Below are 25,957 nucleotides of genomic sequence, written 5' to 3' on the forward strand. Positions count from 1 at the left end.
ACATACTGCATACATTGGTTCTTTTACAGCTTACTTTGCTTCCTGATATTCAGCTTTCTCCGGACCCTTACTTGAACATTTCCCCCACACCAACATCTTCATCTCTCTTTCCTATGCATGAACTCCCAAGTGCACGTTCACAACTTTGTCTAAGACTGCTGCACAGTACAGTTCCAGACCTGACTTGTCATTGGTACTCTGTTCCTCTGACTGAATTTTAGAGAGCATATTATCAATTGAAAAGCAGGTTCTTAACTAGCCCTGCCAGCTCAGCATCCCTTCTAAGTATGTTAGCCACCGCCCCCTCCCCTCCCAGTACCTGAGTGCCACCATCCTCTGGCTACTTGACTGCAGACGCATGAACCATCAGGCCTACCTGTCGACTGTTGCAATTAATGTGCTTCTGTTGTTTGTCTTAGCCCTCGCACACCAATATTCTAATCCTAAGCATTATGATCACCTATGTAACAACCTCCTCCCTTACAGGTTACTCTGATACCTGCCTTTAACTTTCCAATCGTGGCAACCAACATTTAAAAAAATATATATATATATTTTTTCATTACTCCACTCCTTTGCTCACTGCCTATGGGATTAAAAAAAAAGTCTAACATCTTCAGCCTTTCAAGTTTTTGTTAGTGGATCTCATCTAAACATGCCCCTCCTGATTCCCTGTTGCTTCTGCTGTTCATTCTGTTGCCTGACTGCCCCACCCACCATGGTCCTTTGCTGGTGCTTTGCCCACACACCCCTCCTGAATTTTGCTTCTACTGCGTACATTCCCCAGACTGTTCCTTAGCTCCTGGCCAGTTCCTGACCTTGAGCATGCTTGAGAAACTCTTGAGGTGCCTTTTATAAAATTTAGCAATTTTTCCAGTTTTGTTGAGAAATAATTGGCCTACATCACTGTATAAGTTTAAGGTATATTGCATGATGATTTCACTTACAGATACGGTGAAATGATTACCACTATAGGTGTAATAGGTCCATCCATGTTGTCACAAATGGTAGGATTTAGTCATTTTTAATGGCTGAATAATATCTATTGTGTGTATATATATATATATATATATGCCACAACTTCTTAATCCATTCACCTATTGATAGATACTTAAGTGGTTTCCATGTCTTGGCTATTGTAAATAATGCTGCAGTGAACATGGGGATGCAGATCTTTTTGAGTTTGTGTTTTCATTTCCTTTGATATATTCCCGAAGGTGGAATGCTGGATTATATGGTAGTTCTATTTTTAATGTTTTGAGGAATTGAAGTGCCTTTTAAAAATTCAGGTTCCTGGGTTCCATCTCATTCTTCAGAGATTCATAGGTTTGGGGTATGACCCAGGAAGCTGAGTTTAACAATTGCTCTGGAAAATTCTGAAGCAAATGTCTATAGAGTGCACTGCTATGAGCAAAGTCATATGTGGAGCGAATTCCCTTCTGAGAGTGTTTTCCATTTTTCTCTTTTTTGTCTGCTTGCATAAACCAATTCTAATTTCCTGCACTCTTAAATTTCACTCTTGCCTAGACCGACAACTTAGAAAACAAAATCATTAAATCATTAAATAGGAATTCCCTTATTTACCCATCATCTACCTCCATCTGAGATCAGATTCTTTGCCCTGCTTGCAACCTGCCAAGGGCTTCCAATCACATTGAACAAATCCATGCTCTTTAACCTTGACTATAGATCTCTGTCTGTCTCTGAAATCCTCTATTCTCCTCCCTCACTCCTCTGTTCCGGCCACACTGACCCTCTTTTTGTTCCTTAAACACAGTCACGTTTGTTTAGCTTTAACACTAGGGGCTCCCTCTGTTGAGATGCTCTCCCCACATATCATCTGTTGCCTGTCTCTTCAACATTCAGGTCTCCGCTCCATCGTCACCCTTCTCTGACTCTCATCGGAAGTAGTCTGTACCCCAGGTCACGCTCTGTCACACAACCATGTTCTATTTTCCACAGAGCGCCTATCTATCATCCTATGAAAACTTCTTATTTATTTTTTCACTGCGTTGTTTGTTCTCTCGTTGAAATACAAGTCCATGAAAAAAAAAAGTCTTTATCTCTCTTACTTCCTGGTGAATCCCTCACAGTAGCACATAACAAGGAGTTCAGTAAGAATGTTCTTTTTCCTCCTGTAACAATGGAAAAAGTATCCTTTCTCCTGACAACAGTCCACTCCGCCTTCAGAATTATGGTTGCATTCCATCCCCTCTTGCCTGTGCAAGGACTTGACTTCTCCAGATGCCCCATCTGGTATCACCTATTTGTATCTCCCTTTTGGATTGTCCCCACCAGCAGTTAAATATGCTCGAGGGCATTCTTGACTGGGGTGATCAGGGGACTTCTCGTGGCCCAGGGAAACTCCATTTTCCTGGTCCTCTTCTCAGCCTTCTCAGCAAAACTTCTCATGGACTGTTTGCTCACATCTCTTTATCTCCTTCACCCACTCCAGGCTCCTTGCCCCACAAGCCATGAGCCTCCTGGTTTTCTCTATTCCTTTTTCCTAAGAGATCTCCTCTAGCCTCATGGCTTTAACTACTATTTATATGTTGATGGCTCATTTATTATCTGTAGTCTCGAACTCTCTCCTGAGTAGAAAGTTTGTATTTCCAACTGCCCTTTTGCATCTCCATCTGGCTGCCCAGTAAGTATGTGAAATATACTAAGACTAACATGGAACCAACTCTACACAGACTCACGCAATTGTGTGCTTGCACACACGCGCGTGTGTGCGCGCGCGCACACACACACACACACACACACACACTGGTGCTTTCTTATCTTCCCATCTTAGTACATGGTCTTACCATCAACCAAGTCGCTCAGGTCACTACAAGTAGCCTAGAAGACATTACTGAATCCTGCTATTTCCTCACCGCCCCCCCCACATCTAATGCAACAGAAAGTTTTTGTTCTAAATTCTACTTCTGAAATATATTCCAAAGTTATCCACTTCTCACTGCCCAAGCTTTTTTTCTTTCTAGTCTGAACTACTGTAATAGCCTCCAGATTGCACCTCCTACTTCTAAAAATAAAAATACAGTCCATTCTCCACTCACTTGTTAGGCTATTCTTTCTAAAAGGTAAATCAGGTCACGGGACTCTCCTGCTTGAACTCTCTGGTAACTTCCACTCAGGAGAGCATCGAGACTTCTTACTATGGCCTAAGAAGCCTAATACAAGCCCTCCTGCTGAACTTTCTAACTTGATTTCCTAGCACTCTGCTGTGATCACTACATTTGAGCCATACTTGCCTTCTGTCTATCCCTAAAGTATCGCAAATCCATCCCTGCTGTGAGACCTCTGCCTAAAATGCGTTTACTCTGTGCTTTACCTGGCTGGCTCCTCCTCCAGTCACAACTCAAATGTCTCCTCTTCATAGGGCTTCCTAAACCACCACAGTTGAAGTCCTATGCCTCTCTGTCCTCTCCTCCTTCTGGCACATTAGATTTTGACCCTCACTCCATTTATTTCCTTTATATACCATTTATTTACTGGTATTACCTATCTGTCTGTCCCCCTCTATTGGAATATAAATTTGGCAAGGATGGGAACCTTGTTTCTAATGTTCACTGGTGTGTCTCCTGTGTTTGGGACAGTACATTGGTTAATATGCATAACTGTCATTCAGAAATGATCACAGGTGCCTGAGTGGCTCAGTTGGTTACGCGTCTGACTCTTGATTTTGACTCCGATCATGGTCATGGTCATTCTCAATAAAAATTTTTCCTACCTGCCTTCGACCTAATTTTCCATTTTACTTTTATTACCTTATATATATATATGTTCTTCATTCCTTTCAAATGGATTTCTAAGCAATTCTAGGTAAAGCCCCTTGAACCCAAATAAAGAGTTAAATGTATCCTTGCTCTCCAGAAGCTGCTTTGTCTCTTTAGTTTTTAAACTGTTTGAAGAATGAATATGTTGGTGTCTTACTACTATCCTCTATTTTAGATCCAGTCACGATCTACTCTGATTTTTGCCTCCTGATTATAGAAAGATGTAAAGAGGACACAGTGACCCTTAAGAAAAGTCTTCTTACCTAATGGCTCATGGACTAACCTTTTTTTCTGATATGGAAGAGACGATGATTGATGGAAATTCTTTTTGTGACCCAGATGTTTGGCAATTCACTACAAATAAGAACTCTTGTCCCCCAAAAGAGACAGGTTCCTCAAGCCTTCTTATTGGGGATAAGATTTTTCTCATTATTTCTAACCCAGAAAGTATGATCCTTCTCTCCTTTCACCTCAGAAGATCGTGTTATAAAATATTCTGCTCTTGCAGCTTTTAAGTCTCTCAGTTCCATTTTGGTCCATGGCATTGCTACTGATTATTACAACTTTAAATGAACTTTCTAGCTGGTAGAGAATTATTTGGTATTGCCTTTATTCACATTATGTAATTATAAATTCAATCACTTGACTAGGATGACTTGGTACAAGCAATACCAGGATTATGAAACTGGTGTTTGTTGAAGTCAAACCTTTACTTTCCCTATAGAGTCTTGCTCGTTTGCACAGGTATGCACTCGGAGATATTTGTGGGGGTTAATGAAGAAACGCAAAGGAGTTGAGAGAACTAGAAGACCTACAGTGATCTGGGTCCTAAAGTGATGACTATTCTTAGATCCTGTCTATGACTTCTCTAACAGAGGTGTCCGGCTACAGAAAGGCTGCAACCTTGGGAACTCTATGTTTGCCTTTGTGTCATTTAGTTCATGTTTGTTCTTTGACTTGCAGCTATACCTGACTCAAACTTGTTTGAAAGAGATTTATAAACTTGATATTCAAATATACTGCCATTCCAACATCGAAACTTGAACTCTCTTTCATACCTAGAAAAATGACTTTTCCAGATACATCCTCAAATATATGGGTGTTACAGTTTCTTACCATCTCCTATGATAATATTTGTTTCATTAATCATCATCATCATCATCATCATACTATTTTAAATCACAGGAAACTATTTCAAAATGACTAGTTCCTTTTATCTAGTACCCATCAGAAGTATTTATTGTGATCTCTTATGGGACATATTACACTATTAGGTTAATGGAATAAAATAATGAAGAATTAACAAACATTTTCATCTTGCTAGGATCTAAAGGTTTAATGCTTAACAGAGTAATGTTAATTCATTAAAGTAATTTTAGAAGATCATACATGGGCTGAGCTTACAAGGTCTCTAATGTACTTTCGTTCCCCGTGCTATCCCAGAAAAGTTCTTATTATTTATAAGGCTTTAGTTTTTTTTAATGAGTCTGTAAGAAGATGAAACAACTCCAGGGTCTTTATGGAATTTTGTAAAAATTTACTTTCTTGAGCTCTTCCTCTTCATCCATCCTAAAAAGTCTTTGAACTTCTGAGCTTATATCTCTGTACATGCACCCATACTGCAAGGTTTGTTCTTTGTCCCAGAAAATGTTGCCCTATTTTAGGTTTACTTCCTAAAGATCAAAGTTGTCAGGATAGTTGGTGACAAAAAGAAGCAGAGCGGAAGTGTTAGCTTTTCCTAGTTTTGACATTCCTGTGGTCTTTGTCTCTAGGTCAGTGTAAATTCCTGCCAAGGTATGATTTTGCTAAACCTAAAATTCAGAGTGATCAGTCTGAGTTTGCTGTTGGGACATCTTGGGAATATGAATGCCTTCCTGGGTATAGAAAGATGTCATTCTCAATCATCTGCCTAAAGACCTCCAATTGGTCAGATCCTCAGCAATTGTGTAAACGTGAGTAATAGAGGCATCTTCGGGTCCATCAGTGTATCTATGAGTAAACTATTATTTTCAAGGTGAAAGCCCAACAAATTACTAAATGATTTCAAATGAAGGGGATTCCTGGGTTCTCCATGTTTCTCTTGCTCCTAAGAATATTGGATATAGGGATTAAATCATCACAGCTGGCCAGCCCTGTTTATTCTGTAATCTCCACAACTTGATTCTATGGTCTCTATACTGCGTTAAGTGAGCTTAGAAGTTAGTGCACAAGGAACACTTGTGTCACCTCATTCTTATCCCATTCAATTCAAGAAATATTTTTAGTAACCATTAGGTGTGATGCATTAGGCTAGATGATGGGGCTGGGGATACACATAAAACTTAGCTAATCTTTGTCTTTGAGGAGCTCTTATACTAGCTGTAAAGATTGACTTTTAAATAAGTACATCATGCTGTACTATGATGTAATTTATTTATGGATATAAAGCTTTGTAGGGAAGCAAATAATGAATACTGTCTTGGAGAATTAGGGAAGTCTAGGCATCATAGGCAGAGGAAATAGCATATTCAAAAGCATAGAGCTGTAAAAGAACAGGAGGTCTTTGGAAAACAGAAAAATTCAATGTGGCTGGAGTATAAGGTACATAGTGGGGAATGATAGTTAATTAAGTGGATTGAAGCTTAATTGTGATGGGCCATGCATTTTTTCCCCAATAAACAGTGGTAAGCCATTGTAAGTCTTTCAGTGTGAGGAGGGGCATGGCCACATTTGTACTTCTGAAAAATCCTGTGTGCGGTGCTATAGAAGATGTACTAGACCAATGGATACCAAAGATAGAAAGGTATATTTTGTTACTCAGTGATCCAATGAGAGATTACAGCAACAACTAAATAGTTGATTTGGAGAGAGACTTCTGGAATCTAGTCACTAAAATTTGGTAACCAGTTGAATGAAGAACAGTGGGTAGCGGATGAGTTACAGAAAGGAAATGATGACTATGAGGTTTTTTAAAGCCACAGACTTGGTAGATGATGCCATCAACTGACAGAATATAAAAAGGGGAAATAGAGATTATAAATTATGGTTGACCGCAAATAGTGTTTGCATCCATGCTCAGAAATAGAGGGCATGCTTTAAACAAATAGTGTTCTGGAGTTGACTGATCCTTTGGAGGATAGAAGTTATGTAAATGTCAAAAATCTCTTTGAATTAGTATAAGTGGCTAGTTGGCAAGTCCAGTTGGGTAGGTACCTACTGTCAAATGCAGAACATCCCCCAAATTCCAGTCCCAAATTCTGTTCTGTTTTCCATTATAGGTAAATCATGTGGGAGTCCTGGAGAACTCCTCCATGGCTCTGTCCTCATGCCCACGGGTGTCCTGTTTGGGTCAAGAATTACATTTTCTTGTGAGAAGGGGTGAGTTGGCAGGAGACATCACCAGAATATATGGACATTAGAACAGTGGTTTCAACCATAAGCCATCAGTTTTCTAAAAGAGATCCAAGTAATTGCCACTTAGCCTTAAAAATAGACAAGCAAAAAGAGAATTGCCACCCTGATCTGCTCCAGAGACAATGCTTCAAGATTACCCACAGGAAGAGAAAGAGATTTGGGCTACTCTTCTTCCCATTTTAAATCTCCAGCATTACTAACCAGGAGCCAAATTTCACTTGGCTGTAGATTGTTGAATTTTTTGTATGAGTCCTTAGTTCATCACCACTACTTGTCTTACATGATAATCTATTCTTTGCCATTATTTCAGTAGAGGAAGAACTAAGCTTTCCTAAAAGGTACATCTAGCTGGGAGATGATCACTCATCTCTTTGTCTTTAGATATCGACTCATTGGTGATTCATCTGCTACATGTATTATCTCAGACAATATTGTAACCTGGGATAAGGACTTGCCTTTTTGTGAATGTGAGTAAAATGATCCATTTATCATACCCTATGCAGTTCCTCTTGTCCCCTTCGAGAGGGAAATTGGGCATCTACACATCAGAATGAGTACCCAGGAGAGTTCCACTTGGTTTGGGTAGCTCTGGGCACAGAACCATGGTTTATCTTCTTCCATGTCTCCCAATCACACCACACATTCCTTTGATTACTGTTCTTAGAGGATAAGTTATTTCATAGTGAGTAAGTGCTCAAATCTAAAATACACTATGAGATTACACACTGCTGTCTTTATTCTATGCAGAATGTCAGCCATCCTGGGTGTTTCCCGGAACAGTTGATCTTACTTTGGGGTGAAAGGGGTGACTGGTGACCAGATCATAGTTGTTGTTGTTGTTGTTTTTAAGTTATCTTCAGGCCAGTTCCATGAATGTTCCTACTTTGCTACTTCCTATTTAGAATCATCTTTGAGATGAGGATATAGAATTTCAACAATCTGGGTTAATTGTTGGCTGAATTGAAGTTTGGTTTGCAAGAGTGAAGACAAGATTCCAAGAAGGTATAACATTTAAATGCCTTCTCTTTTTTCCCGCCTACCACCCAAAAGCTATTCCTTGTGCACCACCCCCATCCATCTCCAATGGGAATTTTTACAGCAGCAGTAAAGAGGACTTTTACTATGGAATGGTGGTGACTTATAAGTGCCACGTTGGACAGAATGGAAAAAAGTTGTTTGACCTCGTGGGTGAGAAGTCCATATATTGTACCAGCAAAGACAATCGAGTTGGCATCTGGAGTGGCCCACCCCCTCAGTGTATTACTTTAGTCAATTGCCCAATTCCAGAAGTTGAAAACGGAATTATGGAATCTGGATTTGGACGTTCATTTTCTTTAAATGATACTGTGATGTTTAGGTGTAAGCCTGGCTTTACCATGAAAGGCAGCAACATAGTATGGTGCCAAGCAAACAGCAAATGGAATCCACCACTGCCAAGGTGCTTTAAGGGTGAGTTGGGCTGAAACTCTGGGGATCTAGAAACAAAATGAAACTTTTAGAGAAATAGATACGTGGTACCTATGAGAAGAGAAGGGGAAAGATAGTATATGTAGTTGGGTATCCTGGTTAAAGAATTTGAAGGTATACTTTGAAAGTAATATCTAAATGTTGAAGAAGTAGGAAATTTACTATATTCTGGGATAGCACAAGATGTGCATTAATGTAGAGAAAATTAGAAGACACTTTGAAAAGCAAAGAAAAGCAGCACCAATGATCAGAGATTTTTTTTCCAGAACATATATGATTTGATTTGATTTAAATGAGGATAAAATAAACTCTCAATCCTATTGATCATGTCAATAGAGGAAATTGGCTGTCAGAATTTGATTCAAAATACTGTAGACATTATACATGCTCATATTGAAAAATGTGGCCTTTATGGAATAAGGCTAGAATTAAGATTGAGTCATTTCCCCATTATGCCTTTCTCCCCTACTCTTATTAAGAAATGTCTGACTTACTAGAAACCTGACAATATTGGGAGCCCCTCCCACAAGGCTTAGGAACTTCATCAACCTGGTTTGGGGACAGCAGAAAGAAATAGGTGGATTTTGGTAGTAAAAATGTACTACAATAGTAAGGTTCCCTTGGCAACAGTATTAATGAGAGAATATCTGAGACTGTTTTTTAGTTAAATAAAATGGAAAATGATGAGTGGGTGTAATGTTTTCCAGCATTGATCAAGATCAGGAAAGCAACTAGTTTCATGGTTCATCTTATCTAAAAAAGTAATGCATGTTAGTTCCACTCCACCTCCACCTCACCCAAAGGAATCTCTGCCTTGTACTTAGGAGAGCTGACATGACCACCTTCATTCCACCCTTGCAAACCCCAAGTTGGTTTAGGTTGTAGAGGAGAAAGTTCTTATTTCAGGAATAAAAGGCCTCTGGTCCTGTTCTTTTCTCAGGGTGTCTACCACCTCCACCTATCAACCATGGTAGTTATACCATCTTGGATAAGGAGTTCTTTTCAATTGGACAGGAAGTGTCTTACAGCTGTGACCCTGGCTACACCCTCATTGGAACTAACCCTATTCAGTGTACATCCTTGGGAACCTGGAGCCATACAGCCCCTGATTGTGAAGGTGCCTAAATCTCTATTCCATCTTCAGGAAGCTCAACTGTTTCCTGGCTCTTCATGTGCCAACCTTGTCTCTTTTTCCCTAGCAAAATCATGTGATGCCATTCCAAACCAACTTCTCAATGGCCGTGTGGTGGTCCCTCCTAATCTCAAGCTTGGGGCAGAGGTTTCCTTTGCTTGTGATAAGGGGTGAGTGTGAGGTGAGAGGGCCTGAATTGAGCTTATGATATGTAGCTAAGCATCGCAAAGAATGATCTCTAAAGAAGGTTAAAAATTTTTTTGTTCTTTCTGATTTTTCTCTTATTTTCTTTATCTTATGTGACTAATAATTCCATTATTAAGCTAATATTGTTGATTTTTCTCCAACTGTATATATTGTGCATAGCCAGAGAGAGCTAGAAATTGTCCTTTCATCATTTGAAAAAGCAAAATTTAGGGTCAGAAATTAAGGCTCCTATTATGGAGAATAAGGGGATTTCACCAAGAGGGGTTCTTTTGTGTGATCTTAGGGAACAAGGTCTTTGACATTTTCTTCGCTAAGAACTGAGGTTTTGTCCTTGTAAATGGTAAAGAGAATCTTGACATTTGGATGCCAAAGAGGAAAGGGGGAATTCAAAAAGAAAATATGATTGTTAGGAATTTTTTCCCCTCTGTGTTTTTACCTGGTCTGAAGTCATCACATAGCTGAGCTGATTCACAAACATGGACTTTTCCCTTAAGCCAGACATGATTTTTAAAAGAGAGGCCCTTAATACCACATACTTGAGACAAGTGATTAATTCCAGGCAGCCGAGAACTGATTTGTTCTGGTGATGATTTGCTACCCCTTATTGTTTAAGGTACCGATTAAATGGCCCATCTTCTAGTCAGTGTGTCTCAGAAGGAATGAGAGTACTCTGGAATAATAAGTTTCCTGTCTGTGAACGTGAGTAGAAAACAAAAATAATCAAGTTTGGATCTTGCCCCTTGAGTTTTGGTGTATTCCCATGTATTTATCAATTATAACATCTTCATACATGTGCTCTGAATGTGTGTATGCCAGCCTTCTCTATGTTCTAGAAGACAGACCAAAGCCAAATTTATTTGACTACATATTGTATTAGGTGTTCTATATGTATAAAGACAAATGATTTGAAAGTTCCCCCTATTGAAACTGAGTAGCACTGATGTGCTGAAATGGTTTGGCTGTGTCTTCTTACGTCAGTTCTTCTACAGATGAGCAACTCTTGGGAGCTAAATGGAAATCAGCCATAAGTGATGGGGGGTGGCAATTTTCCCTTCATTCTGAGACTCATTCAGGAAAGGTGTGTGTATATCAACACAGCTATAAACAATCCATACCCTTCCGTGTGCATTAGGACAAGTAAATAAAGGATATGGGGTCATTATTCCAAACCTCTGATCACTTTCTGTGGCTTTTTCAAAGGAGTCCAGCATCAAAATATGACAAATGATCTGTGGTGAGCATGCAGTACCTTCACTAGCAAAACGGAATGTGTTCTCACCACTTGTGGCCCCACTTGCGTGTTTGAAACGGGCATTGAATTATTAGTATGTTGCAGCTATTGTGCTTGCCATTTTTAGGTACTTTTATCTCACTGGATTCTTCTTGTAACCTTATGAAGGAGCTTGAATTATACTATAAAGTCAGAAATTGAGGTTTAGAGAGGTTAAGACTTGCCTAAGGTCACACAACTATTGACAGTGGGGATTTGAAGCCAGGTCTATTGAGGCCAAATTTCATTAGTTCATGGTGCCTCCCGAAATGTGATTAAGATTATTTTCATGTGCTGTTTGCCATTTATTTCACTATTAAAATTGTTGAGGTTCAGAACTATTCAATACATTCTGTTTCATTGCTACTGTTTGGTCAGGATGGTACTCCTAGACCAGTTGATTTGTTTACTGCAGATCAGGAGAAAGGTAAGAACTTATGAGGTTAGGGATAAGCACATATTATGTGTAAGAAAGAAATTATACAAATATGTTTCTGAAAAAAATGACATGCCCTGTATTTGGACCTTTTATCTACATTTAGATCTTTTCATTGTCAGGATCAGTATGACCATATATTTCCTTGTCTACTTTTTCAGGAATTTTTTGTGAACCTCCTCCTCCTATCAAAAATGGTTGGAGTAGTTATTCTTCTGGTCCCATACCTCTTAACACTATGATAAAGTACACCTGTGATGGTAAATTCCGCCTCATTGGAGAAAGAATCATTTTTTGTATAAGTAATGACCAAGTGAAGGCAATCTGGAATAAAGCTGCCCCTGTATGTGAATATTATGATAAAAATGCTTTGTGCTCTGAACCCATAGTACCAGGGGGATACAGAGATAGAAAATCTAGACCACCATACAGACATGGTGATTCTGTGACATTTACCTGTAATACCAACTTCACCATGAAAGGAAACAAATCTGTTTGGTGCCGAGCAAATAAAACCTGGGGGCCGACACCACTACCCATCTGCGAGAGTGGTAAGTAACACCCAACACAATGCTAAGTGGGGAGGCTGGAGCCTTGCGTTTCTGTGCAGATCAAGTTTTAATTCTGAAGGAAGAACAGTATGGACATGCGAATGGTGGGGGTGGAAGGAAGGTAAGACGGTGAAAATTAGGGTTTCTGGCTTGTCCTTAGTCCTGGAAGGATATAAATGTTCATTCAACAACCGTCCATAGAGCAAAGAATAAGGGGAAGAAGTAACTGTGAATACACCTAATAACTGAGTGGAATAAATCTCACAAGAATGGAGCCAGAGTTGGTTGGGATGTGGGAATTAGATGGTTTTGAGAAGAAATGTGGCATCTACTAGCAAGATACACCCAATGAATTAAAACTCATCTTTGCATAGCTGTTGGGATAGTCTGGCAGAAATGATGCCCCATTATCTATGGTCTTTATGAATTTTTCTGGAGTGATCCACTATTGTCCAAGTCCCCTACTAACCCGTTCCATTTCAAATCAAATGACTTTGAAAATAGGGACCACTGTAAGTTCTTCATTTTCTTTTCACTTTGTTTGGCTTATGTCACTGCCAAAACCTAAAGCTGACTCTCAGTTCTACAATACTTGACAAAAATTATACCATCAAAATGAGCTATTTTCTTCATAAAGGACAGTATTGATCAATTCTAAATCAGTTGAGTTGAAAATGCTGTTGGTCCATTAGAAAAATATGGATCTATCTATAGGTAGGTAGGTATGTAATCTTGGAGGTAGGGAAGGTCTTAAGATAGTCACAAAGTGGGGTGACCATGGAAAACAATTAAACCTTTAGAAAGATTTAGATAGATCTATCGAGATAGACAGATTATGAGGCAAAGAAAAGGCATAGAGACATACGTATTAAGTACACATACATACATATGTGTGTGTAGATATGTATCATATATAGGACCCCCAAAAGCTATATTACTAATGTCTGAGAAGATGACCCCCCAAATGATAGCATGCTACTTTTGGAGCAGAGAATAGGCTAAGTGTATGGGGATAGTATGGGTGAAAAGGAACTTCTTTTGGTAATTGAAATTTTTCACAAAGCCAATGTAATACATAAAGTGTAACTACAAATGAAAAATAAAGTACCATTTGTGTTATAAAAGGCATACATTTAACCCACACCCATCTGATCTTGAAAAGACTGAGTTGAGAATTCATGATGACTGGCTACCGTAGATCTCATGTCATGTATTTGGATCTATGTACTAAGTTGAAGTCTAGGCTGTGAAGGATGTGTCCTCTGACAGCCTTTTTTCCTAATGTGTGTGTGTGTGTGTGTGTGTGTGTGTGTGTGTGTGAAGATTTCCCACAGGAGTGTCCATCGCTTCCCAAGATCCCCAATGGACATCACACAGGGGAGAAGATCATTGGCTCCTTTGCCCCAGGACTCTCTGTGACTTACAGCTGTGAACCTGGTTACTTGCTTGTTGGAGAAAAGACCATTCGGTGTTTGTCTTCAGGAAGGTGGAGTGCTGCTCTTCCCAGGTGTAAAGGTACCTAAATTTGCAACCAATTTTAAGAGCTTGGGCTACTCTGTTACTTGCCATGCTTTGCTCACCTTTGGCTTGTTTTCTTAGAGGCACAGTGTGAACCTCCAGGACCATTTCTCAATGGTCAGATAAACGCCCCTCCAAATCTTCGGGTTGGTGTAACTGTGAACTTTCACTGTAATGAAGGGTGAGTGTCCGCAGGGCCTGGGAGATCTCATTCATTTGGCTTATGTGTGCACAGTGTGACTGGGTCACCTGCATAAGGCTCCTCCATGAGGATACAGGGACAGCCTCGCATGAGTGAGGCTGTGAGAGAGACTGCTTATAAAAGGAGTTGGCACGTGTCAACTAAGTGCATTTGTCTTGGGTTTTAAGTGGGGGCTGCAGCACCAACTGCTTAATAGTCCTGAATGACCACCTTCTGTCTCCAGGTATCGGTTACAAGGCCAAAGTTCTAGTCAGTGTGTAATTGCTGGACAGCGTGCTTCTTGGACGAGGATGCCGGTGTGCAAAGGTATGTTAGAAAACTGGTTTGCAGCTAGTTCTCTCGTCCTTGAACAGAACACCTCATTCTCAGCTTAACTAAAAGCTTTTGGTTCATTCATAGATTCTACAGAATCTCCTAGAGCAAAGGTCTCAGGTAGATCTCTTGAAGGGATATGTTCTTCACCAAATCATCCTTCAGCCCTCTCTTGATTCTCTGCCTACCCAAGTAAAACAGGGCTCCCAGGCTTTTCTTTCTCTGGAAACTATGTAGACTTGCCAGTCAGGCCAGGCATATAAAGGAGATTGTATATTCGGTAGATGAAATCAAAGGATCATGCTAATAGATATAGTCAAGAATAAAGTTCTGAATCCTACTTTTAAAATTATATTGCTGTAGGTGTCCTTATTGATACATTGCAGATTCAAGTATCACAGTCCCAGAACCATGGATGGGACCACAGAGTCAAGCAACATCTGAGGCATTCTTTGTTTGCTGTACAGCTGCAGTCTTGTCATTATTTCTCTCTAATTTCTCTAGAAATTCTTTGTGGGCCACCTCCTTCTATTCTCAATGGAAGACATACAGGCAGCCCTTCAGGGAACATTCCATATGGAAGCATCATCACATATTCTTGTGACCCAGACCCAGAGAAAGGAGTGAGCTTCAACCTTATTGGGGAGAAAACTATCCGTTGTACCACCGACAGTGAGAAGACTGGAGTCTGGAGTAGTCCTGGCCCACGGTGTGAACTTTCTAGCTCTGCCATTCGGTGTCCACCTCCCCAGATCCTAAGAGGCCATATATCATCTGGACAGAAAGAACAATATTCCTATAATGACACCGTGGTATTTGCTTGCACATTTGGTTTCACCATGAAAGGCAGCAAGGAGATCCGATGTAATGGCCAAGGTGCATGGGAGCCATTGGCTCCAGTCTGTGAAAAGGGTGGGTGTTTCAATACTCAGAAAAGCTGCTACTGATTCATCCTTTTGAAGAGTTAGAAGATGGGGTTATAGATTTAAGCAGAGCCTTTTCCAGCTGCTAGTCCCCTCAATTCTACTAAATATAGTGAATATAAATTATATAGGTTTTCTTAACATCATCAGCCCACCATTGCTTCATTCTGTGGAAGTATCCTTGGGAGAAAAAAAACCCACTGAGGATCACTAAGGTGCCCACTTCTCTAGGGAAAAAAATGCTTGTTTGTCTCAATAGCAATTCTTTTTTAAAGAAAAGTCAGCAAAGCCCCTCCCCCAGAGATATATCCCAGGAAACACCTATGAGATTGTTCCTTAAGAAACGAGGAGGCAGGAGAGGAGTTAGAGCACCAAATGGAAACTGAACTAAGTGCAGAAAAGAAAAAAGATGGAGAACCACCGATCTAAAATTACCCAGAACTGGGCTGCACAGATTACTTCTACCCCATATAACTGCCACCAGAGTGGAATTGTAGCATTCGTGATCATTTCTTCGGCTGTTTCTTTCAGTTGTTTATATAAGAAAATTTTTTGTTCTTTTCCTTTAGGGTGCCAAGCCCCTCCTAAAATCCTCAATGGGCAAAAGGAAGATAGACACATGGTCCGCTTTGACCCAGGAACATCCATAAAGTACAGCTGTGACCCTGGCTATGTGCTAGTGGGAGAAAAATCCATACATTGTACTTCTGACGGGGTGTGGACACCCACTGCCCCCGAATGCAAAGGTGCCAGGCTTTGAATGCAAATGTTTTATGGTTTTATGATTGCCTTGAGTTGATTTCTCATCCAGATCTCTTTTCCTAGTGGCAGAGTGTGAACCTATAGAAAAACAAGTCTTTATCAAACCCCAGGATCAATTTATTAGACCAGATGTTAACTCTTCTTGCGATGAAGGGTGAGTGAGGGCTGTCCCAGCCTGAACTAGGACTGGCTTATCGGTGCACACTACAAACTCTGTCGCAAGCATTGGTCTCAAAGACCCTTCCCTGTCATACATTTGCCAAAGGGTTGATTGCACTCTTGTTCCATGCCTGGAAAGTCTGTCCATGCAATGGATGGATGGTCTTGATGCTGGCTGGATTTTTGTTCCTATCGTTTCTTGTCCTAAAAGTGGTGAGTCTGCTTTGAGCCAATAGCTCTTGCTTAGCTCAGCGGTCACCGGATGGCAACATGACATGACTCTTTGTCTCTAGGTACTGGTTAGGCGGGAGTGTTTATCTGTTGTGTCGAGGTGAGATTCCTTGGTTTATGGAGCGTCGTCTTTGTGAAGGTGAGTAGCAAAACTTATGGAGGACCTGAAGCCGTGTGAGTTGTATGCATTTCCCGGGAGATTTCCACTTGAGGTCCTGTTATGGGAATAAGAATATTAGATTCCATTCGATTCACTTCGTCAGTGGTTCTAGTGGTGCAGTCTTGCTGTCTTTCCACCATCCTCTCTTTCTACTTCAGAGCATGACCATCAGTGTAAATCTATTTAGTTTCTGATTCTCTTTTGTGATTCAGGAGAATAAGAATAATGAGGACAGGGAGTATATGAGTCACCACCCTTAATCAGGGGAACACTGTAGTTTAGTGGAGAGAAAAGGGATTAGTGTGGGATCTGAACTCAGATTATGTTGCTATTGCTTGACTGGACCTTGGGCAATTTACGCAACTTCTCTGAAATGCTAGCCTCTTCTCTGTGAAGTTAACCTAAGACTGCAGACTTCTACATTATTAGAATTAAGTGGTACTATTCCTACTTCATAGATGAGGAAATTACCTGTCAAAATAGAGGCTCAACCAACAGTAATTCTTGGGTAACCTATCATATCACATCAGCACAAAGATGATACTCAAAAAAGCTTAATTCTACTCACCTGTGCCGTTTATTCACTTATTAGTGAGTTTAAAATGCAATGACTTTAATAACTAATTTAGTACTGGACTTTACTGCCTCACAACATGATACTGATGTACATGTTCACTTTAAACAAAGATTTCCATGACAAAAATCCTTGCTATGACATCTGTTTAAATCGAACTTTACATACATAACGAGCTTCGATACAACGTCTACCATCAAAACTCATCCATATCCTCCAGTAAACCTGATAACAACAAGTTTGTAACCAGCTTCATTTCTCTTCTTTGGTGTCTAAAACTGGAACAGAATTCCACGGTAAATTCTTCTCTCTCCAGAAATCACCTGCACACCACCTCCTGTGATTGACAATGGGAAACACACAGGGAATATCTCAGGAAATGTTCCGTATGGAACCACGGTCACCTATACATGTAACCCTGGGCCTGAGAGCGGAGTGAAATTCAACCTCATTGGAGAGAGCACCATCCGTTGTATAAGCAATGACCAAAAAAGGGGCATCTGGAGCGGCCCCGCCCCTGCCTGTAAACTTTCCCTCCCTGCTGTTCAGTGTTCACCTGCCCACGTTGCAAATGGATACAAGATATCTGGCAAGGAAGCCCCATATTTCTACAATGACAGTGTGACATTCAAGTGTAATGACGGATTTACTCTGAAGGGCAGCAGTAAGATTCGTTGCAAAGCCAATAACACCTGGGATCCTGAAATACCAGTTTGTGAAAAAGGTAAAGACCCCATGGGGTAAAATGAGGTATTTATTTATTTATTCTTGTTTATTATCTCCAACCCAAAACTGGAGTCATGGGAAAAGGCAAGCGTGCACAGATTACTATCCGATTTCTTCCGTTCTGGGATGGAATGTTCTATGTGTTTTTAGATGTTCTTTATGTAAACGCCCCCTTGGATCTGAGATATATTCAGAGGAGGTAATGAGAGGAGCTTTTTATTTTTTCCAGGTTTTTATTTAAATTCCAGTTAGGTAATAGACAGTGTAATATTAGTTTCAGGTGTAGAATTTAGTGACACAGCACCAGGTGCTCATCACGAGTGCCCTCCTTAATCCCTGTCACCTATTTAACCCATCCCCCACCCACCGCCCCTCTGGCAACCATCAGTTTGTTCTCTGTTGTTAAGCTTCTGTTTCTTGACCTTTTTAAAGGTGCCTAGTTCCTGCAAAAGAGCAGAAAATGTTCAGTAATGAATTAGAGCTTCATGACCTTTGGCTTAAAGGTTTCAGATTGTCTGCCGTCAAATGATGTATACTACATGTTCTCACGTATAAATTCCTCTTTTTTGTTGGTATTTATGTGGGGAGTTTTCTCTTCAGGCTGCCAGCCACCTTTTGGGCTTCAGCATGGTCGGCATACAGGTGGAAGTAGGGACCTTTTTGTCTCTGGGATGACTGTACACTACACCTGTGACCCTGGCTACTTGCTTGTGGGAAACAAATCCATCCACTGTATGCCTTCAGGAAATTGGAGTCCTTCTGCCCCTCGGTGTGAAGGTACTTTCAGTTCCAGAGTTGTCTTTCTGTGTGATACTGGGCATGTGTAAGTAACTCCATCTTCACTCTCCTAGAAGCACTGTGTCAACCTGTGAGAGACGATCTTCAAGAGCCTCCCGTTTATTCACATGTGGTACCAGTTAATACGTCCTGTCAAGAGGGGTGAGTATAAGAGGGTCCACTCTTAGAAAGGGTCTCCACTAGTTTTATGCATTAATTCTATCCTCAACTTGTCTTGGCGACTCTGTCTAGAGTTCTCTCATTGTCACACTCACAGAGAATGTGAGGTTCTAAAGGTCTAATATCTCTGACTCTTCAGTCCTTTCTTGACATAGAAATGACTGTGCTATGGAAAACTCTGCTCAAAGTAGTTTTCACATTTGGAGGGCCAAGAGTTTTAGCTCCTGTCTCCCGAAGTTCTTATTTAGAAATACCCCTATATCTGTGATTTGAGGAAGAGAGGTTGCAGAGATGTGATACCAGGAAGAGGAAATGCATTACAGTCTCTCTCTAGGTACCGGATGACTGGACATGCTTATCAGAAGTGTCAAGATACTGAGAACAGAATTTGGTTCCAAAAGATTCCACTTTGTAAAGGTAAGTTAGAAAAAAAAAGTTGTCGGAGGGGCTGTATGGGGTTAGAGAGGACAGGCCACTGAGGAACCAGCCTATAACTACCTCAATAGTCCATGTGTTCTGTCTCAGTGTGCATAAGATAAGGCAAAGCTTTCAGTGTTTGATGGGCACTAGCTTTGGGAAACAAAGTTGTCAAGTAGGAACTGAGTATTTGCCATATATCTGCTTAAGATTTAAGAAAATATATATATGGCCTAGATTTCTAGTTCTTGGTAACATAGCTGTATTTATTCTTTTATTAATACTTCACTATGTTTTCTGACTTTTTTTTTTTTTTGCATGAGTATGATGTACTAGTCACACAGAGAATTTAATAAAGCTGTTTTAAAGCAAGTATAACCCAGGTCCTAAAATCTAAATTATTCTATAGTTATGTGCAATACCTACAGTTGCCTACTTTCATTTGTGCCTGAATGAAGACTGTGTGCAGCTGAAGTAGAATTTCCTAACTCTCTTCTGCAGCTGTTCACTGCCCGCCTCCACCTGTGATTGACCATGGATGGCACAGGGGTGTGATGGCCGAACACTTTCTATATGGAGATGAAGTCTCTTATGAGTGTGACCAGGGATTCTACCTTCTGGGAGAGAAAAATATCCGATGCATAAGTGATCCTGAAGGACATGGATCTTGGAGCAGACCTATCCCCCAGTGCTTAAAATCTGTACCTGTGACTCACTGCCCTAACCCAGAAGTCAGACATGGATATAAGCTAAACAAAACTCGCTCTTCATATTCCCACAATGACACAGTCTATGTTGCCTGCAATCCCGGCTTCATCATGAATGGCAGTCACTTGATTAGATGTCATACCAATAACCAGTGGGTGCCAGGTGTACCAACTTGTATCAGAATGGGTAAGATATTTTAAGGAATTAAATACTGGATATTGCACAGAATAAAGGAAAGGGCTTTGAATCTACACTGGCCATTTGAACAACAGAAAAGCACGTAAAATCGAAGGCAGTCACGTTGTTTTACAAGATGCCTGCCTTGTCTTATCTTTTCATCTGATTCTTTTTATCTCCCTTTTCTAAGTGTATTGAGCAAAAGTACATGAGAGGATACTTTTCTAAGTGTGTTGAGCAAAAGTACATGAGAGGATCCCTCCCAGATTGATGGAGTCTCTAAAATTTATTCTTTTAACTCATTTATCATTTTAAAAATACACATATTTTTGGGAGGGAAAGGGTCTGGCAATAACACTGCTTGATAATTTGATATTTAAAGCTGTGATAGCAGCCAGAAAGAGAACTTTGGGTTTCTTGAGAGGAATACTGGCTTCAAACCCATTGAATTCTCTTTCTTTTTTTAGTTCTTGTTTGGCAGTTTTATTCCTGTCAGTAACTATCTACAACAGAGGCTGCTAATTGGTGCCCTAAGAACTGAATCCAGCTCACCAGAACTGTTTTCTTTGGCTGAAATATAGTGCTTTGCTTTCCTGCAGGGCGCCAGTAGCTTGAATTGGATGGCAATGGCTGCCATTTTTTAGGACAGATGCTCTTGAATTTGTCATATATGGTGGCTTCACTTCCTGGTTTCTGTAGGCATTTGAGTGTGAAACTCTTAAACTATAGCCTTTCTGCTGTTTAAAGGGAAAAGAGGGGCACCTGTGTGGCTCAGTCGGTTAAGCGTCTGACTTCAGCTCAGGTCATGATCTCACAGTTCGTGGGTTTGAGCCCCATGTCAGGCTCTGTGCTGACAGCCAGCTCAGAGCCTGGAGTCTGTTTCAGATTCTATATCTCCCTCTCTCTCTGACCCTCCCCTGCTCACGCTGTCTCTCTCTCTCTCTCTCTCTCTCTCTCTCAGCAGCTCAGATAAAAAAATTTTAATGGAAAATAAAAGAAAACTGTTAACTGACAGATTACAGTTGTGGGCTACAACCATTGATTTTTCATTGTTTTACTTCTGACATCTTTCTTCAGATCACATGATATATGTAGAAATATATGGGATATATGCGGGATGAGTATTTCTGGTTACCAATTAGTTGGGCATGTTTCTTATCTTCTTTCAGTATCACTATCGCTCACAGATAGTGTTGGCTATATGCTCCTCTGTGCTAAATTAAAGATCCTTTTTTTCTTGGTGTCCAAGCTTTCTTAGGATGTCAGCCTCCGCTTAAGATACCCAATGGGAATCATACTGGTGGAGATCTAGCTCGATTTCCTTCCGGAATGTCAATCCTGTACAGCTGTGACCAAGGCTACCTGCTGGTGGGAGAAGCCTTCCTCCTTTGCACACATGAGGGAACCTGGAGTCAACCTGCCCCTTATTGTAAAGGTGCCATGTCTGTTATTTTCTTATTTTTCAGTTAAATTTCTCCCACGTAAGTATATTCACTTTGGTACTTTCAACTTAAAATAGACAAATGCATTAATTGGATCATTTAATACAATGCATTTTATTGGATTGATTTAATTTGATTAATCCATCAATTAACCACACGATAAGAAACAATGACTTAGGGAATAGTTTATCTGATGAGTGATCACTTATGTAATCCTCCAAATACAGAAAATTGAAGTGCTTACATAAATTATACAACTAAATGCAGGTTGAATCGACACTGTGCTTGTAGTTATGGAAGTGTGCATCCAACAAAATACTAATAAAAAGCACAATCTTGTCAGTATATTTCCTATGAGTGGTGGTGGCATTGTGGTGGTGGCATTATGGGTCTATTTTTTAATAAAAGCTTCAGAATTTCACTTTCATTGACATAAACAATGCATATGAAATATGCAGTGAGTTAATTTCCTATATTTGTTGAGTACTTTTTATTAAATACCAGAAACTGTGCACAACAATTTTGCAGATTATATCCTTAATCTTCCTGAGAGTGATATGAGGTTAGTGCCATTATTATTCCTGTATGACAGGTGAGGTCTTGATAGAACGGAGAGATTTGTAACTTACCTGACGTCACACAGCTGGCAAGTCTAGGAGTCATGATTCAAATCCTGAATCTTCCACTATCAGCCCCTACACTGCAAGATGAAAGAAGAAATGAGGGAGCATATTCCTGTCAGGAGAATTCTAGCGGAACAGTGGAGCAGATGAGACAGTCCTTCAGAATTCTTAATATCACCCATTCAGCCCTCACCATTTCTCTAAGAAGCCTTTAAAATGATCCAACACTATCAGTTTAGAAACTAAATCACAAAGAAGGAAACTAATCTGGTTTAAATTGCCTAGAGGTCATTGAGATGGATTGTTGACACACAAGACTCTGCCTAAGACATCCTTTTGCGCTGTCATCCCAGTGAGGCTTTACTTAGAATGAACTGAGCTGGTTTCCTAAATCTTTTCATTCAGGGCGGCATCTATTTCCTTGAGAAAAGGCTATACTATGACCCCGCTTCCATTAGCTTTCTTTCATTTCAGAGGTAAACTGTAGCTCCCCAGAGTATATTAGTGGACTCCAGAAGGGGCTGGAGCCTGGGAAAATGTATCAGTATGGAGCCGTGGTCACTCTGGAGTGTGAAGAGGGGTACACCCTGGAAGGCAGTCCTCAGAGCCAGTGCCAGGACGATCACGGATGGAACCCGCCCCTGGCTGTTTGCAAATCGCCAGGTAAGTGCCAAGGGCATCACTGCAGCTTGTATACTTGTCTCACTGGAGAGAAGAGTAAGGCCTATCCCTCAACGTTAAGTTCTAGGTTTTAAATTGACATGGGTCCGTGACCTGTACTATAGTAATGGAAGAGTTTGAAGCTAGTAGTCTGTTCTAGAAAAGGCAAAACCCTCTGAGCATGGAAGAAGTAAAGAAAGAAAATAAAGGGAGAGGAATACTAACTTATGAGGTGCAAAACTAACAACCTTACGTTTTGAAAGGAGTCGTTACTGAGATTTCCCTTGTCGGGTCTTGATTTATAACCACTTACCAATTGGACACGGACCTCTAAAAATATGGTGAACAACTGTTGTAATTAATAATAAATATTAACAGCTAATATTTGCATCATAACCTGAGAAAGCTCCGATGATGACGTTGAGTATGTTGGTTTTTTCATTCATGAACTACCCCAACTTAAAGTGAAATTTTTTTAAAAGTCTAGTGAGTTGTTACATTAAAAAATGAAGAGTGATTATAATCCAGGATCCCAACACATCTTTTTAAGTGGATTTTGAGAGAAAGGAGCTGAATGTTAATTCTGGGGATGTTACCATGGGACTTTGGGCTGTACTGAAGCGTGTGACTAGACTAATATTTTCATGATTTTGTATTCTCTTTAGCCTCGCTTGCTCCTCTTCTTTGTGGTAAGTTTTCTTAAATATTTGCATTAAATCTCTAATGATTTTTTAAAAGTTTATTTATGTGTTTTGGGTGAGTGAGAGCGTGTGGCAGGGGCATAGAGAAAGGGAGAGACAGAGAATCCCAAGCAGGCTCTGCACTGTCAGTGCAGTGACCGATGTGGGGACTCAAACTCACAAACCATAAGATGAAACCAAACTCACAAACCTGAGCTGAAACCAAAAGTTGGATGCTTAGCCGACTGAGCCACCCAGACACCCTTCTAATGATTTATAAAAAGTACAGAAGTGGTGCCTGGGTGGCTCAGTTGGGTAAGTGACCCACTTCAGCTCAGGTTACGATCTTGCAGTTTGTGAGTTCAAGCCCTGTGTTGGACTCTGTGCTGACAACTTGGAGCCCGGAGCCTGCTTTAGATTCTGTGTCTCTTTCTCTCTCTGCCCCTCCCATGCTTGTGCTTGCTTTCTCTCTCTGTCTCTCAAAAATAAACATTAAAACAATGTGTATATATACACACATATATGTGTGTATTTATATACATATATGGTGCATATATACATTTACATATATATGTGTATATATAAATAATTTGAGGCCCTATATCCTGCCTGTTACTTTTTTTCACTTTAAGTCTTAGGAAATTATCCTTTTTGCTGTTTTAAGGCTCTTTTAATGTGTACTCCATATTACACACTGACTTTTGGGTCGCGTTGAATAAATGATTTAAACACCCAGTTGCTCCAAGTTTTTACACTGAAAGTGCAGTTGATATTAACTTCTGGTCCTCTGCATGATTTGGTACTATCAGATANTATAGATCACAATTTTCTAGGATTTGATACTTGCTGTTTTGTTTTCTAGGTCTTTCTGCAGGTTCGGTACTTCTTATATTCTTGATTAGTGTCACCTTATGCATGATATTCAAACACAGAGAACGGTAAGTTCAATTCATGCTTGGCCAAACGGCACAGAAGGTTTTGGCTTCCTGCCTGAAACTAAATTCAGAAGCACAAGTTATATGACATGAATATTGTAGTGGGATCATGGAGTAAGAGACCCTATGCAATAGGGAGGGAAGCCCCCTGTGTAAGAACTTAAAAAAAATACTGAACACTGGGGCGTCTGGGTGGCTCAGTTGGTTAAGCAACTGGCTTCGGCTAAGGTCATGATCTCATGGTTCAGGAGTTCCAGCCCCATGTCAGGCTCTGTGCTGACAGCTCAGAGCCTGGAGCCTGCTTCACATTCTGTGTCTCCCTCTCTCTCTCTCTCTGCTTCCACTGCTCATGTTGTGTCTCTGTCTCTCTCTCAAAAACAAACATTAAAAATTTTTTTTTAAATATCAAACACCGTATTTGAATGATGTTTACTCAGATGATATATTATTTTAAAAACCTAGAAAATTAAAATTTGAAAAATCTCAGTGGTAACAACTGCAGATATTTTGGTATATTCCTATCCGATCTTTTTCTTATATTCTTTCTCTTTTTCCTCTCTTTAACTGAAATTTTGGCATGATAGTCTCCTACCTAGTTTTTTTAATTTGGCCTTCATCTTTTGTATCTTATGTTTTCTCTTTAGTTACTTAACAGCGTATTGTTCTATGTATTTCTGTACTGTGGAAATTTTAGGTTGCTTCCACATTTACTTTGATAATAAAGATACAAGAAGCACATTTGAACAAACCTTTTTCCACATCTACTTATTTATGTAGCATAGATATCTAGAATTACTAGGAGTCAGAGTATGAACATTTAAGGTGCTTAATAAATATTGCCCAGTACTTTCCAAAAAGTTTGTTCTCACTTGACTGTACACTGAATAATTAATATATTTGGGATATCTTGTATTTCTGGACTGTTTTCCCTGCTGTATTGATTTGTCTGTTCTTCTATCACAAATCACTTTGTGTTTAATTAGTACAGTTTTATACTGCTTTAATATATGTGACAGGGCAAGAATTCCCTTGCTATAATTTTTACTATTTTCCTTTTTATTCTCTTCTGTTTGTCCTTACCAGGTGATTTTTAGGTCATTTGTCATTTCTAAAAAAATCATATGTTGTGATTGCATTTAAGTCTATAGATTGGTGGGTGAGACACTGGCATCTTCTCTGTAATGTGTTCCTATTCGGAAACATTGTAGGCCTTTCTATTTGTTCAAGTAATCTCTTCTCTCACTTGGTTGTTGTTTTCAGGACTGCTTTTAAATATATTACTAGGTTTCTATGTTTTGTTGTATTATGTTTTACTATCTAGAGATTTGATCCACTTTTATTTTTAACTGTTTAAAAACTGAACATTTTATTTATTTTTAAAAAAATTTTTAATGCTTTATTTCTGAGAAAGAGAGACTGTGTGAATGGGGGGTGGGGAGGGTCAGAGAGAGAGGGAGATACAGAATCTGAAATAGGCTTCAGGCTCTGAGCTAGCTGTCAGCACAGAGCTTGACACGGGGCTCAAACCCATGAACTGTGAGATCATGACCTGA

At 40.0% G+C, this 25,957-nt stretch overlaps 1 protein-coding gene and 1 long non-coding RNA gene across 2 annotated transcripts in view; one reads left to right on the forward strand and one right to left on the reverse strand.

Annotated features, from left to right (window-relative positions):
- The window catches only part of CR2 (complement C3d receptor 2), a 33,403-nt gene that overhangs the window by 1,108 nt on the left and 6,338 nt on the right, over positions 1-25,957 (forward strand). The window contains exons 2-25 of the mRNA XM_077775091.1: positions 5,555-5,734; positions 7,040-7,139; positions 7,557-7,642; positions 8,226-8,624; positions 9,583-9,759; positions 9,842-9,944; positions 10,595-10,680; positions 11,849-12,238; positions 13,562-13,753; positions 13,838-13,937; positions 14,182-14,264; positions 14,775-15,182; positions 15,763-15,939; positions 16,019-16,109; positions 16,408-16,484; positions 17,396-17,803; positions 18,406-18,582; positions 18,657-18,744; positions 19,097-19,179; positions 19,681-20,073; positions 21,314-21,499; positions 22,604-22,792; positions 23,455-23,478; positions 24,332-24,407. Of these exons, the coding sequence (XP_077631217.1) occupies positions 5,555-5,734; positions 7,040-7,139; positions 7,557-7,642; positions 8,226-8,624; positions 9,583-9,759; positions 9,842-9,944; positions 10,595-10,680; positions 11,849-12,238; positions 13,562-13,753; positions 13,838-13,937; positions 14,182-14,264; positions 14,775-15,182; positions 15,763-15,939; positions 16,019-16,109; positions 16,408-16,484; positions 17,396-17,803; positions 18,406-18,582; positions 18,657-18,744; positions 19,097-19,179; positions 19,681-20,073; positions 21,314-21,499; positions 22,604-22,792; positions 23,455-23,478; positions 24,332-24,407 (4,273 nt within the window). The remainder of the gene's footprint in view (positions 1-5,554; positions 5,735-7,039; positions 7,140-7,556; positions 7,643-8,225; positions 8,625-9,582; positions 9,760-9,841; positions 9,945-10,594; positions 10,681-11,848; positions 12,239-13,561; positions 13,754-13,837; positions 13,938-14,181; positions 14,265-14,774; positions 15,183-15,762; positions 15,940-16,018; positions 16,110-16,407; positions 16,485-17,395; positions 17,804-18,405; positions 18,583-18,656; positions 18,745-19,096; positions 19,180-19,680; positions 20,074-21,313; positions 21,500-22,603; positions 22,793-23,454; positions 23,479-24,331; positions 24,408-25,957) is intronic.
- LOC144240708 (uncharacterized) overlaps positions 18,070-25,957 on the reverse strand; it is a 77,339-nt gene continuing 69,451 nt past the window's right edge. Inside the window, exons 2-3 of the long non-coding RNA XR_013337814.1 lie at positions 22,136-22,206; positions 18,070-18,732 (exon numbers count right to left, since the gene is read on the reverse strand). This is a non-coding gene — a long non-coding RNA (uncharacterized LOC144240708). The remainder of the gene's footprint in view (positions 18,733-22,135; positions 22,207-25,957) is intronic.

The sequence above is a fragment of the Crocuta crocuta genome, unplaced genomic scaffold (assembly GCF_008692635.1).
Source record: "Crocuta crocuta isolate KB4526 unplaced genomic scaffold, BGI_CrCroc_1.0 scaffold207, whole genome shotgun sequence".
Classification (NCBI taxonomy): Eukaryota; Metazoa; Chordata; class Mammalia; order Carnivora; family Hyaenidae; genus Crocuta; species Crocuta crocuta.